Source organism: Haplochromis burtoni, unplaced genomic scaffold (genome assembly GCF_018398535.1).
Source record: "Haplochromis burtoni strain Fernald_Lab_line unplaced genomic scaffold, NCSU_Asbu1 Contig_77, whole genome shotgun sequence".
NCBI lineage: Eukaryota > Metazoa > Chordata > Actinopteri > Cichliformes > Cichlidae > Haplochromis > Haplochromis burtoni.
This window is the reverse complement of record NW_024582438.1, coordinates 1,877,140-1,890,035: the sequence shown is the minus strand read 5'-3', so window position 1 is coordinate 1,890,035 and position 12,896 is coordinate 1,877,140. Positions and strand designations below refer to the sequence as shown.

Sequence of the window (12,896 nt, the reverse complement as noted above, 5' to 3'; positions counted from 1 at the left end):
TTTTCCTGCTTCTTATCATCAAATTTGTGAAAGAATAAGAAAACCAGTGTTCTCAGCGTAAAGACGCTGCGATTAGTCGCAGTTTCTGTGCACCCACCCCTAAAACGTCGCCGTGTCACTAGGTTCAGTGGACTGGCTGCCATGCTACAGATCAGCATTTCAACTCTCGGTGCTTTTGCGTCCTCGCCACTACATCGCCGAGCTACTTGCTGTTGACTGTCTACTAGCAGAATGTAACCCTGCTCATCTACACTGCTGTGGTTTTCTCTTTGTTTTGTTTTGTTTTTCTCTTTTAACTCTATCAAGGCTTCCAAGGAGGCAGGACAAGCCCTGGTGGGGAAGGCCCCCAGCCCTCCTTTCGAGAGCCAGCATCATCATCTGCTGCACTGCCTGGAAAAGACCACGGTAAAAAAAACAGACAAAAAAAAATCTTAGAAGACCTTAAAGCCATGTCGATTGGAAGATGAAAGCTTTGGTATTTTTCATTTTTTACTATCTTGGTAACAGACTTCACACGGTTTAAAATAGCTCTCTGTGGGGGGGAAAAAAAGCTCCTTTCATTGCATTACTCCTACAGTCTGCGCTGTATCATCAGTAGTTCCAACCTGTTACAGTGAGTTGCAAATAGAAATAAAGTGACTTTTTTTTTCATCTATGCTCAGACTGTACAATCTATTTCCTGTTCAGCATAAGTTAAAAATAGCTTTAAATGGGGCTGGGAAATGTTGAGTCCCCGAGCCAGCGACATGCTAAAGATACCGTGGCTCTGCCATCCACAAGGATTATTTCATCTAAACAAACCGGCGTACTTCATTTTACTGTATCAATAATTTAGAGATGCAGGGGCCTCTTTTATTCTTTGCTCTGACATGAGGTTTACACTCGTGCAGATCTAAACTCTGCAAACAGACGTATGCAGGGAGTGAATCAGTTTTTCTTGTCATGAGATGATCCCTCTCCTATTAACCGGCTTGCCTCTCATCTGGGAAAAGCTCCAAAAAATGGTTTCACACTATTCCCGTGGCGATGAAAAGGTTTACATCAGGTCTTTTACAGTGTGCATTATAGATAACAGACAGAGAGCAGACCAAGAGTGACAGAGGTGAGCTATAAGATTCAAGGCACGGCATCAGATCTTGCACAGCCTCTCTCTGCCACCTGCTGGCGGGGCCCGAAACACACTTGAAGGCTGACCTTCAAGTTCTGCTCGTTTTTCACAGCGATAACAGTTGTGAATGTTCTCACAGATGGCACTTAATATGGACATCTGGGCCAATATATTTCTATTCCCTTGATGATTCATTTTACAATTATTAAACAATTTTGCAGTGGATTCTGTTCAGTCTGTTTAGGCTTTACTGTGAAACATCTTTACTCATCATTGAGCAGAGCCAATCATCGATGTAATAGAGTGATTCATAAGCAACACTGAATCCAATTTTTTTTCCTTCTCCAGAATCACGAGTTTGTGGACGAGCAGACCTTTCAGGCAAACTGCATGGAGGTCTCCGTAATGAACAAGTCCGGCTCCCGGACCTCCTCCGTGTCCTCGTCTCCTCACGGCCTGGGCTCATGCTGCTCTCGACGCCATAGAAAGAAGAGCAGCTTCAGCCTGCCCAGCACAAATAACCAGGAGCTCAGCACCATACAGATAAGAGAGAGGCCAGTGGCTAACAGGTATGTAGTCTCTCTGACTTCACAGTGCTTTTTGGGATGCTGAGAAATTAAATGAATGACTTGTGTGTTTTTTGATTTGATCATACATCTACAAGTGATGTCACCTCTTCCCTCCTCAATAAATGTGGAGATATGCAGCAACAGCAAAGAGCAACAAATGAACAAGCAGCTACAAGCACAAGGAAAGATAAAAAAGATCGACAGTACAGCTGGCATATACAGTATGTAGGTTGTATTGACATAAACGCACTAACGTGCTGTAGTTAATGCTGTTATCCCAGCACAGTATTCCTGTTATCTCGGAATAATCCTCACTGTTTTTCACTGGAACTGCTTCCTGCCTAATTGCTCTCATGAAAACTGTTGAAAGCACATTCAGTGGATTATGCAGAGTAACAGGTCTTTTTTCTCCCCCCCTGTGAGTACCACAAATTAAATACCCTTCCTCTTCATTACAACGGGTGGCAGCAGATTCCCCTGAGCAAACCCATTCCCATAGGCAAGTACAATATAAATGATCTGCAGTTCTTGTTACTTCAGAAGGTCAAAAAAAAAAAGAATCTGCGATTCCAAACTGGGTGGAGTAGTCTGGTGCTATTGCTCTGAAAACGTCTGCCGTGTGTGGAACATCATTTCAGTATTTACAATAAAGGACTGTTCTCGGACAGTAAATTAAAAATGTAGGATTTTTACAGCATACGCATCACAGGATGAACCTCTTCATAAAGAGGGCGTGTATTCATGCATGTATACAATCCTCACTCGTGTATACGTTGTACAAGAACATATTAAATAACAGGTTTGTGCCGTGTACATTTTGCAAGCTCAGACCTTTCAGCCTCTTTTAATCCCTTGTTTTCTTTCACAGTCGCGCCAGCCTGAACGCTAAACTCGACGAGACCGTGCCCTTGAAATGTGATGAACCTTACATCACTCCCTCCATGGTCAGCTTATCTGCCCCGGTGGTGACTTCATCAGACGGGGACGGCTCCACCACCACAGCATACTCTCAGAGCAACATTGTCCGAGTATCTGCCTTGTAGATGTCACGCCTATCTGATCGGCTAACTGGTCTCAAGAAGCACCAGATGCTGAGGAGAGGGACCACCGAGCATCAACCTGCCATAATCTAAGAAGGATTATAAGATTAACAGAGGTCGAGGGTTTTTTTGAAGTTGTTATCTCATCTGATGTCAAACTCTGCATGGTATTAATATGATGTGGACAGCTGCCTTGGAAGTGAACCAGCAGATCTTGCTCCATCAAGCACAGCAAGAGCAAGGAAGAGGGCGAGGAACGCGTGGTCATCGTCGTTGCCTAAAAATACTGAGGAAAAAAGAAAAACAACTTTATTTTTGATTATGTAATGTAGTCATATTTGTTGTCTATGATTTAAGGAGGAAATGCGGATGTTTAAAGGTCATTCTCGATGGCCTCTGATGACAAAGCACACATATTCATTGCCTGAAGGCGATCTTTGTGAATATTAAATCAGTCTCCTTTACACATCGCGGGACATTCGTTTCACTCACTGCTTGTTACATCGATTGTTTTGAACCCCAACCCCCTTCAATGACATGTTTTCTAACGCTCCCCTCACTGTTGTAAATTCCAAAAATCGTACATCCACCAGAATGGATAACTGTTGTGATTTTTCATTAACTGACTCATTAACTAGTTGAAAAACATCGCTCGATGACGAGTAAAATATACTACGCATCCTGACCATGTTTGTGAAATGTGCAAAGTGAAAGTCAAATGACGAATTCTGTGTTAGCTTACATATTTGACATCCTGATATGGATCTGTGTGACAGCCGCTGTCGTTAGTTAATAATTGATACTGAGAACTATACAGGGTATATATTAGTTAGGTCACAAGGTAGAAACATAAGTCAATGTTCTCGGCGGCACTTAACTAATACTAACCCTAATGTGGACACGTGGTATTTGGACTGAAAACTATATGAGAGAGTTTTGAGCATCAATCCCAATGACTTACCAATTCTTATGATATTCAAAAGCAAGCCTCGGTGGAGTTTACTGTGTCAAAGGGCCATTTTGTACACTTTTCATGTTGTAAATATCTCAGTTAGGACTTTCTCAACCGCATTTGAAGCTGGCTCCTCTCTTATTTCTAGATTTAGTTGACACTTGTTGGCATTCTCTTTCTGTCTGTTAACTGGTTGAATTAAGGATTTGCATGCTCTCATTGCCGAATTCTGTTTTATTAAAGTATGTCTCTGCTTCTTGTTGGTTTGTCAGTAAAAACGAGATTGGTGGGAAGGAAACAAGTGAGCCTGGTATGTCATGATGTAAATTCTGCTTTTAATGAAACACAAGTCTTGTCACGGACCACATATGTAAGCGGCAAGGGAAAAGGGGACAAATGATCACACACATTGTGCATTTGGTGCAGTGGATAGAATAAATACTGTAGCTCTATGGAAACATCCATTAAATGACCCATGTCTTTTCTTTTATTACAAAAAAAGAAAGAAAATAATTAGGTAGATCTGATAATGTTTTTTTCACGACTACTCAAAGAGCATCTTTTATAACAGGATGGCATAATAATTAGGTGCTGCTGGAGGACATGTGAAGACCTGACTGGCCCAGCGGTGGGTCGCGGCTGCAGGGTCTCTGGAGACAGACTGCAGGCCTCTGTGATTGTTTGACAGAGAGCGCAGCACCGACCCCCCCTGCAGAGCTGATTGCGTTAGTCCAGGCAGCTTCTCACAGCATGCACTGCCGCTGCTCTGCAGTGTTTAGTAACTGCTGAGAAGTCAGCCTGCATAAAATCTAAGATAACGCAGCGGCATATAAAATAATAAGCTTCTTATACCCAAATAAAAAAAAAAGAAAAATCCCACTTTGACAACTGGGATTTAATTTAGTTAATATTTGGACAATGACTAGACAAACGTTATTAAATTCTATATTCACTTGCACAGCGAATATGAATACAGTCATTGGGTCTAGAGCCACTTAAAAGATGTTTATAGGGGTGGAAAGTCTATCTTTTCTTATGAAATATGGACTTCATCCTGTTTTTCAGCCGATAAAATTCTGAAGAAAACTGAGGGTTTACTGCAGCGTATATGATTGGGTCACTTAGTGACGTGATGCAGGCAACAGACACTGACAGGACCTCCATGTCTTCAATGATAATTATCTGAAAAACAATAGGCAATTTTAAGAATTAAGAGATCTTTAGATGAACTTTGTATAACACAACAGAGATTTTCATGTGAATCCCATTTCATTTACATAGCACTAAATCACAGCAACAGCCCCCCCGACGTGTTTTGTATTGTAAGGTAACGACCCTGCAATAATAGAGAGTAATCACAAGCCTATTGCTGCTGACACTTACCTGTGAGTTTGTGTTTTTGTGAACCAAGTAATTCACCAGGATCGTTGTGATCAGTGGTAACCAGAATAAGAGGAAGGTTAGAATTATATAGCCAGCACGTTTAGCCATTTTGCCCTCTTTCTTTTTGTTTGCTCTCTCTTTACTTGCTTTTGAAGGCATCATGCAAACAGCCCCTTCTACCGCTGCAGGGAGTTGCATTGCTTCTGTTTCGGGGACGTTGCTTGAGACTGGAGGTGAAGCGGTCACCTGAGCCTGTGAGGCAACAGTCAGTGTTTCTCCTTCATTGTTGTTTAGGGCTTGGTCAGGCTCTGTCAGTAAGATAGTAGTAGACTGAGAATTTACATTTGGTGCAGGCAATGATGGGGGCTGCAGGAGGCTGTTTTCTTTGGATTCTTCTTCAGACTTCAGTCTGTCTTTGGACTGTTCCTGTGTGTTGAAACTGACTGACGCCCGCTTTGTGGTTAAGCTCTTAACATTTGAATCAGCATCTCCATTTGACAGATTCACTTCAACCTTCATGACATGGGGGTTTGACTGCTCTGTTTTTAAAGGTTTTTTCTCAGTAAGCACTGTAGCCTGTACTGGAAGGGGCCGAGCTTGTTTTGTTTCTGCATTGCTCATCTTCACTGTATCTTTAAATTCTTTCTTATCCTCTGAATTGATGGAGACAGATTGTACTGATTTTTCTTTGGGTGAATTTGATTCAGCTTGTGTCTGAGCATTGCCTAAGCTCAAAGTGGGGTTTTGCTCAAATCTTCCACATTCATTTTCCACCACTGCGGCTTTTTCTTTCTCCGGCTTCTCTTCATTTTTGTCTTTTGTAGCAAGAGTAAAAGTACCTTTGTCAAATATTTTACGGCTGTGTGATCTCACCAGGGCAAATATGCGAGCGTAGAATCCAATGATGACACCAAAACACGCTGCCCACAGTGGGAATAGCATGTAAAGCCCAAATTTGTCAAAAGAGAATAACGTTTCTCTCTGTTGTCGTTGGCATTTCATATGCAAAGGTGAGTCCCTCAAAAATATCACACAAAAAGCAGACACCAGAATAGCGAAGGTCCATGTGAGAGGAATCAGCGCCTTAATTCGCCTTTTCCTTTGATTGGCTTTGAAGGGCTGTGCAATGGCCTGGTATCTCTCTGCACTTATGCACGCCAGTGTTAACAACTGGATACAGCAGCTGAATGAAAAAGAGGCCATTTGTACATCACAGATGAAACTGTCCACTTTTCTGTTTCGATACACACTCACAACGATGGTTAAGAGAACCGGGCAATCGATTACACATCTCAGAAAGTCTATAACAGCCAGACTGACCACCAGCGCGTTATTGGAAGTTTGCAGGGACTTTTGCCGATACACCGCCAGTATGACAAAAACATTTGCCGCAGCCCCCACAACAGAAGTGCTGGAGAGAATAAAGCTGTTCGCCAGCACAAATGCGATTTCAACGTATTCCTCCAAGGCTGTATTGTTCCCAGAGTCTAGTGCAGGTGTGGGCTCGCCTCTCATCTCTGGATTCAAAGAGCCAACATATTTAGTTCTTTATCATCACTCTTTCCACGCTGACCAAACGCACGTCAAGCCTGCGTCCCTTATCGCCACTGAATGAATAATATTAACTGGTAAACCTGTAGCTCAGACAATTTGCGCCAAAGAATCCGCCCTTTTCATTATCATTCGACAGCACCGGCGGGTCACCTGGGAGTCCTCAGTGTTCACATTCATTAAAAGCTCTGCAGTGTATTCACAGCAGAGACAACTGGGGGGAAACGATGGCTGTTAATTAAATAGCAATTACGTCACCATTGTCTCAATCCTGATATAACTGCAAAAAAAAAAAAAAAAAAAAAAGCCAGGCAGGGGTTCAAATCTATAATGCGGCGATGATGACGGCATGGCACTGTAATGCACAGGATACTGTGCGCACATGTGCGAACTGAACAGCTGTCCGTGTCATATTAATACAGTGCACCACAAAGGTTAAAAGCTTTGCATTAAGCATGCCAGATGGATGACTTGGGAGTTCTTGAATTGGCTCAGGATATAAAGCGAGCAATGCTGCAGGATTATTGCACGACACTGTGTAATCCTGTTTGGAGATAAAGTGTGAAATGCTCTTTGCTTCAAATATGCAAGCTATGGACTACACCAAATCTGGGATTAGATTAATATATAATGCATTTTGCTTTTGATCATCTAACATATTAGGCTGATCAAATATCTTCCAGTAACATATGGAATCAAATCAGAAGTTCTGGAAAAGAACAAAATCAGTGATCGCACATCTGACAATATCTGGACGCCAAAGACAATGTGCAGCTTATAACCACAAGATAAAAGATCAAAAACACTTTATTCCGAAGCAGATGCCCATCTGCAATATTTACAGCGCACCAAACAGGTGGGTAGGAACAATGTGAGCAAGAGAGTGAAACAGATTCACACTAATATAACAAAGCTTACATACAGACAAAAAAAAAGACAATGTAAAATATTGTAGCAGAGCACTAAACAATTACCTGAAAGATATCACTCAGCTGTGCACAGTGTAATGTGAAGTAATGTGACGTGTAGATTTAATTTAAAAATACTGCTACAGTTTTGTAACTACAGTGCGCCAAAGGGGAAACTAGCTCTTTCGCCGTGCTTGTGGCTGTTCCTGAAGCCTGAGACTGTGTGGCTGGATTTCATTGATTAGGACCACTGAGAAACTGATCTGCTGCTCAAAGCTGAAGTTTGACTTGTCACATAGTAATTTTTGAGTAAAACTAATGATGGATTGTTACAGTGATTGATTTAAATTAATTATCCTGTTTGTTAGCACCAACTCAAGAGTGAAAAAAAAATTCTCCTCAACTGGGTGCTTTTACTCCATCGTTAATCAGCAATGCATTTTTCTCTTCGTGACTCATCGTTGCTTCAGGAACGTGTCACGTGGGACACGATGTCCTGCCTTTGAATCAGACCCAGAGATGTTATTATGTTACCCTTCTCTGAACCGCCTAATGCCCCTTTGAACTGTCTACACAGACGAAAAAGCACAAAATAATACAAATGAAAAATTGCCAGACCACAGAGCAGGCTAACCAAGTAAAATGAAAGTCTTTTACTGCCTGACTGACTACTCATTGTTAAAACATGCACAAGGTGAGCTGTGCAGCAAGCTTGCTTAACAAGTGCACCGAAATTTCTCATGTTTTCCTAATGCGATTTTGTGGGTAGAGAAAAACTGATTTAAGCATATTATTTTTTCTTTGCTATTTCCCTAGAATAAAAAAATAATAATTTTACCGAGTACATTGTGTATTCACAAAGGCGCTCGACAAAGAAATAATGCCGGAGCAATGTTTTTGTGCAGCAGACGTTTGGAAAGTGTGAGAGTTGGGAAAAGGAAGGACTTATTACATAATCCAAAAACAAATAAAATTATTTGACCAAGCTGTCAGTATTGATTAGACCACGGAGCTGGCTACTGTTGACTTTAATTCAAATTTTTTTGTTGTTGTTGCATAATGCTATCACACAGGAGGATGGTGTGCTGTATAGCTTCCATAAAAACAGATCACCTATTCCCAGAACAGTCCTCCTAATGTAAAAAGGGTCACACAGTCTACTATATGCACGAATTAACAATTCATTACCCAACAGTTCAACAATATTAGGAAGAAAAATAGGAAATGACGTCTTATATGAGTAAAATGAGTAGAAAAAGATCCACTGCATTAAATTTATGCAAAAAAAGAAAAGAAAAAAAGTCTAGGATTTCAGTTTCCCACAGTCTTTCTCTGCAGTCTGGGTGTGTTTAACCATCCTAGTGTGTTTAAAAATGGAAAGAAATTGAAAACCACATACATTTTTTTATGTAGTGTATTTCTGTTTGTTATATATCTCCTTCAATTCATAAGTAAAAATCATCACTGGTTTTGTTAGTAAAATGTTACAGATCAAAAGAAGAGACTACAAAATAACCACGCAATATAATATTCTAGTCAGGAAAATAAATTTAAAACAAAAAAATAACACAACATTTACATGGTATTGTGTTGCATTACAGCATTTTATTGTGAAGTTTCCCGTTTTTTTGTCCAACCTTCTGAATATCCCTGTCAGCCTCTGAGCTGATTCTGTTCTCTAACAACGTTGGTACCTCTGTGACAGACTCGAGTCTGTAGGTGTCCTGGTCTGTCTTCTTGATGAGGCACCAGTGAACGCAGACAACCATGACAGCTTTTTTTTGTCACAGAGGCAACACCTTGCTGTGTGTGTTGACACTTCTGCCAAAGGAGGACAGCCAGCTCCCCTTGTTCACAGAGTGCATGCGGATGCTGACACTGGTGGACCCATGAGGAATGTAACGGCCACAAGACAGCACCTCCAGAGCACAATCACGGAACTGATAGGAAAAAAAAAACAACCAAGAACAAGAACTGTCAGGAAATATGAGCAATAACTTCACAAACAGTGTTTCTTCAATCTTTGTTCACAATCAAGATTTTATCTCAGTTCTACAGTACCTGTGTGCTTTTACCTGTTTGTTGGAAAGGAAGTAGATGATGGGGTTGTAGATTGGACTCGTCTTGGCAAAGTACATTGGCATGGTGGCAACTAGAGGAGGAATGTGCAGCTCTGGATCTATAACTACCACCAATGACAATGCTGTGTAGGGCAGCCAGCAGGCAAAAAATGCTACTACCATAGCCAACACCATACTGATGGCATGATCATTCTCTTTCTGGCTGGAACGCCCACCTTGTAGCTCCACACTCCTGTTCAGCTAGAAGAGAGCAACGTTGGGCCACATTAAAAGCTAATTACTTGTTTTACTATGCATGCGGTAGACTGCAAGCAAACATAGATAGATGCATGAATTTTAAATGTTGCTTAAATGGCGTAATGAATAAGCAAAAGCTATTACACACCCACCTTATTCATGGATTTCAGCAGTTTAAAGTAGCAGTAGATGATGATTGCAACTGGAATAATGAAGCAGAGGAGTGTGTAGAAAATGAGATAGCTGTAGTTGCTCCATGATCTCTCTTCCCAGGCCAGTGAGCAGGATGTCTGGACCCCCCCAGGTCCGTAGGAGCTCCAGCCAAATAATGGCGCCACAGCCCAAAACAAGCAGAAGATCCAGACAAACAGCAAGCCAAAGATGCTTCTCCGCATCCTCAGCTTTAAACCAGCTTTTGGCTTGCATACCACATTGTATCGCTCATAGGCAAGAAGAGTAAGAGTGCAGAGAGACACCAAACCTAGACAAGACAACAACAAGAAAACATAACTGACATTTAGACAGTTCAAGGCATACTTGGAGTTCTTTTCTTTTATAGAGTTATCAACTCCAATGATTTTTGAGTATGCTCGGGTGTCATGAAGAAGATATCTGATAAATCTGACACGTGACTAAACTCTACATGCAAAGAAAACATTCATAAAACACAAAAGAAACAAAAGTCATTTCTTGAAATGCTAAAAAAGATGCTCCAAAAATGTAAGATTTTCTAATGTTTCTTGGTTCCCAGGATATTTAAAAGCAGAATGGGAAGCAGAGCCTTCAACTTTCAGGCTCCTCCCTAAGTCTGGTTCTTCTAGAGGTTTCTTCCTGTTAAAATTGAGTTTTTCCTTTCCGCTGTTAAATGCTTGCTTACAAGGATAATTTTCTCTCGATTATTGTAGGGTCTTTACCTTACAATATGAAGCTCCCTGGGCAACGGTTGTTGTGATTTGGCACTGTATAAATAAAATTAAATTTTCTAGAAATCTAAAGCATTACCGGTAGTAATTTTAATTAGTATGTCTCACTGTGACAGAATGACAGTGGCAACTGGATTCATACACTACATTTTATTATGTGTAAACTCAATGTGCTTAACAGAAGAAACAAACATATAAACCTCTGTGTCTAGGTCTGTTTGAACAAAAAAGGTTTTGAGTCTATTTTTGAATGTTGCCACAGATGTAACTGATCTCAGGTCAGCAGGCAGCTTGTTCCAAAGAGCAGGACAACAGTATCTAAAAGAAGCACCATCAGCATATTTGGATCTGATTCTAGGAACGTCAAGATCTACACCTGATCACCAGAGAGGTCTGACTCGGTCATAAACAGTGAGCAAGTCAGAGATGTACTGGGGGTGTTCAAACCATTAAGAGCTTTGTGACCTATTAAAAAGATTTAAAAGGTAATTCCATGCTGTACTGGGAGCCAGTGCAGTGCCTTCAATAGTGGGGTATCATTGTCCTTCATACCTTTAAGAATTCTGGTTGCTGCGTTTTTAATGAGTTGAAGTAATTCTACTGATGATTTGGAGTGTCCTGAAAACACAGCGTTATAATATTCGAACATCCTTGATATGACAGCATGAACCAGTTTCTCAAAGTCAGTTTGAGATAAGAATTTTCCAACTTTTAATATATTTTTGAGTGCTAGAAAGCAGTTCTGGTTAAATGAGTAATTATCAAAACTGAGATCACTGTCCAAAATAATGCCAAGGTCCCTGACTCAGCTCACTGCTCACTGTGTTTCAGAGACAGGGATAATAAATAAGAAACTACAAGTATTTCTGTCTTGTCCCTGTCCAGTTGTAAAAAGTTTCAAGTCATACGGCAATCAATGCAGCTCATTAGTTTGAGAACAGAATTTAGATCATCAGAGTAAAATGATAGATACAACTGAGTGTCACCTGCATAAGAATGGTAGAATATAATGTGAATTTATGGACCAAAGACAGTAAGACAGACAGAAAGTCTGAACTCCAGAAACACACACATACAAAAACACCGCATATAACAACTAAACTTACCAAAGTAATTGACTGAAAATCCCTGGAGCACACAGGCTGTGTGTCCAATAAAATAGGAGCCTTGGTAGTTTGTGATGGTGACCACCAGGGAGCCACAAAGGCCTATCATGAGGTCAGACACAGCGAGGCTGAGGATCAAAACGTTCATTGGCTGTAGGAGAGCCGAATTCCTCAGCATCACAGCTATGACCACACTGTTGTTAAACACTGATAGCACCGTGTTGATGAACATGAGGAAAGAAAGGATGCTGTAGCCCACATGAGGGAAGATGGTTGGTGGTACGGTCACCACCTCAGTTTGGATGGAAGGGAATGGAGAGCTGGAGCTCAGAGGTGTGCTGTTGGTGTCCATGGTGCCCAAACTATCCAGCCTTAATGAAGCATCTATGAGGTCAGGGACTGAACCCCCAGATACTCTCTCCTCAGCTCAGGAGCCAATATCATTGGTTTGATCATTTTTGATCCCTGTCAAAGCACTAGGCTTCTTTTTTTTCTTTCTAAGATCCCAGAGCCTGCACCTGCCTGACAGTTAAAGCCCCAGATGCAATACGGTAAATTAGTCAGTAACACGATTTGGGTGGGGGATTAATCCCAATAAACCCTCTGCTATAACTGTAATTAGAAACTCGAGTGGTTATTAACACCGGTGCAATTAGTCCTGAAAATTAAATTTCAACTATGAAACCTTTTGTTGTTTGTATAGGTAATAATACCAATAACATAAGCAAAGAATGAATGGATTACTCATTCAGTGAACACATACGTGCTAATTAAGTCGGCAGATCAGATCATGCCCTTTTAAATGACGACATAATCACTGGGTTAGGATCAGGCCATTTCCAGTTTAATAAATAATGAAATAGACCGTAAGTAAACACTTCATAAACACATCATTTAAACTACAGACCAAGACTATGAGGTCATGGTTGTGGCCACTGTAATTTTCCCTTTGATATTCCTTTTTTAAAAACTCCAGCATATATATATAAAATATAGCCACGGTTACAGCACAAAACATTTTACTCATCTCCTACAAAA

At 40.9% G+C, this 12,896-nt stretch overlaps 2 protein-coding genes across 4 annotated transcripts in view; one reads left to right on the top strand and one right to left on the bottom strand.

The window, feature by feature from the left end:
- The window catches only part of LOC102307328 (potassium voltage-gated channel subfamily D member 2), a 39,031-nt gene extending 27,751 nt beyond the window's left edge, over positions 1-11,280 (top strand). For all 3 annotated transcript variants that reach the window (XM_005929083.3, XM_005929082.3, XM_014335761.2), the window contains 3 exons: positions 307-405; positions 1,457-1,677; positions 2,546-11,280. In XM_005929083.3, coding sequence (XP_005929145.1) covers positions 307-405; positions 1,457-1,677; positions 2,546-2,720 — 495 coding nt within the window. In that variant the 3' untranslated portion in view covers positions 2,721-11,280. The remainder of the gene's footprint in view (positions 1-306; positions 406-1,456; positions 1,678-2,545) is intronic.
- Positions 9,042-12,567, bottom strand: parietopsin. The gene is made up of 4 exons (XM_005929081.3): positions 11,859-12,567; positions 9,982-10,310; positions 9,587-9,832; positions 9,042-9,451 (listed from the first exon to the last, which is right to left on the bottom strand). Exons 1-4 carry the CDS (start codon positions 12,208-12,210, stop codon positions 9,296-9,298), a joined length of 1,083 nt encoding a protein of 360 aa, XP_005929143.1. The 5' UTR covers positions 12,211-12,567; the 3' UTR covers positions 9,042-9,295.
- Positions 12,568-12,896: the final 329 nt, after the last annotated feature.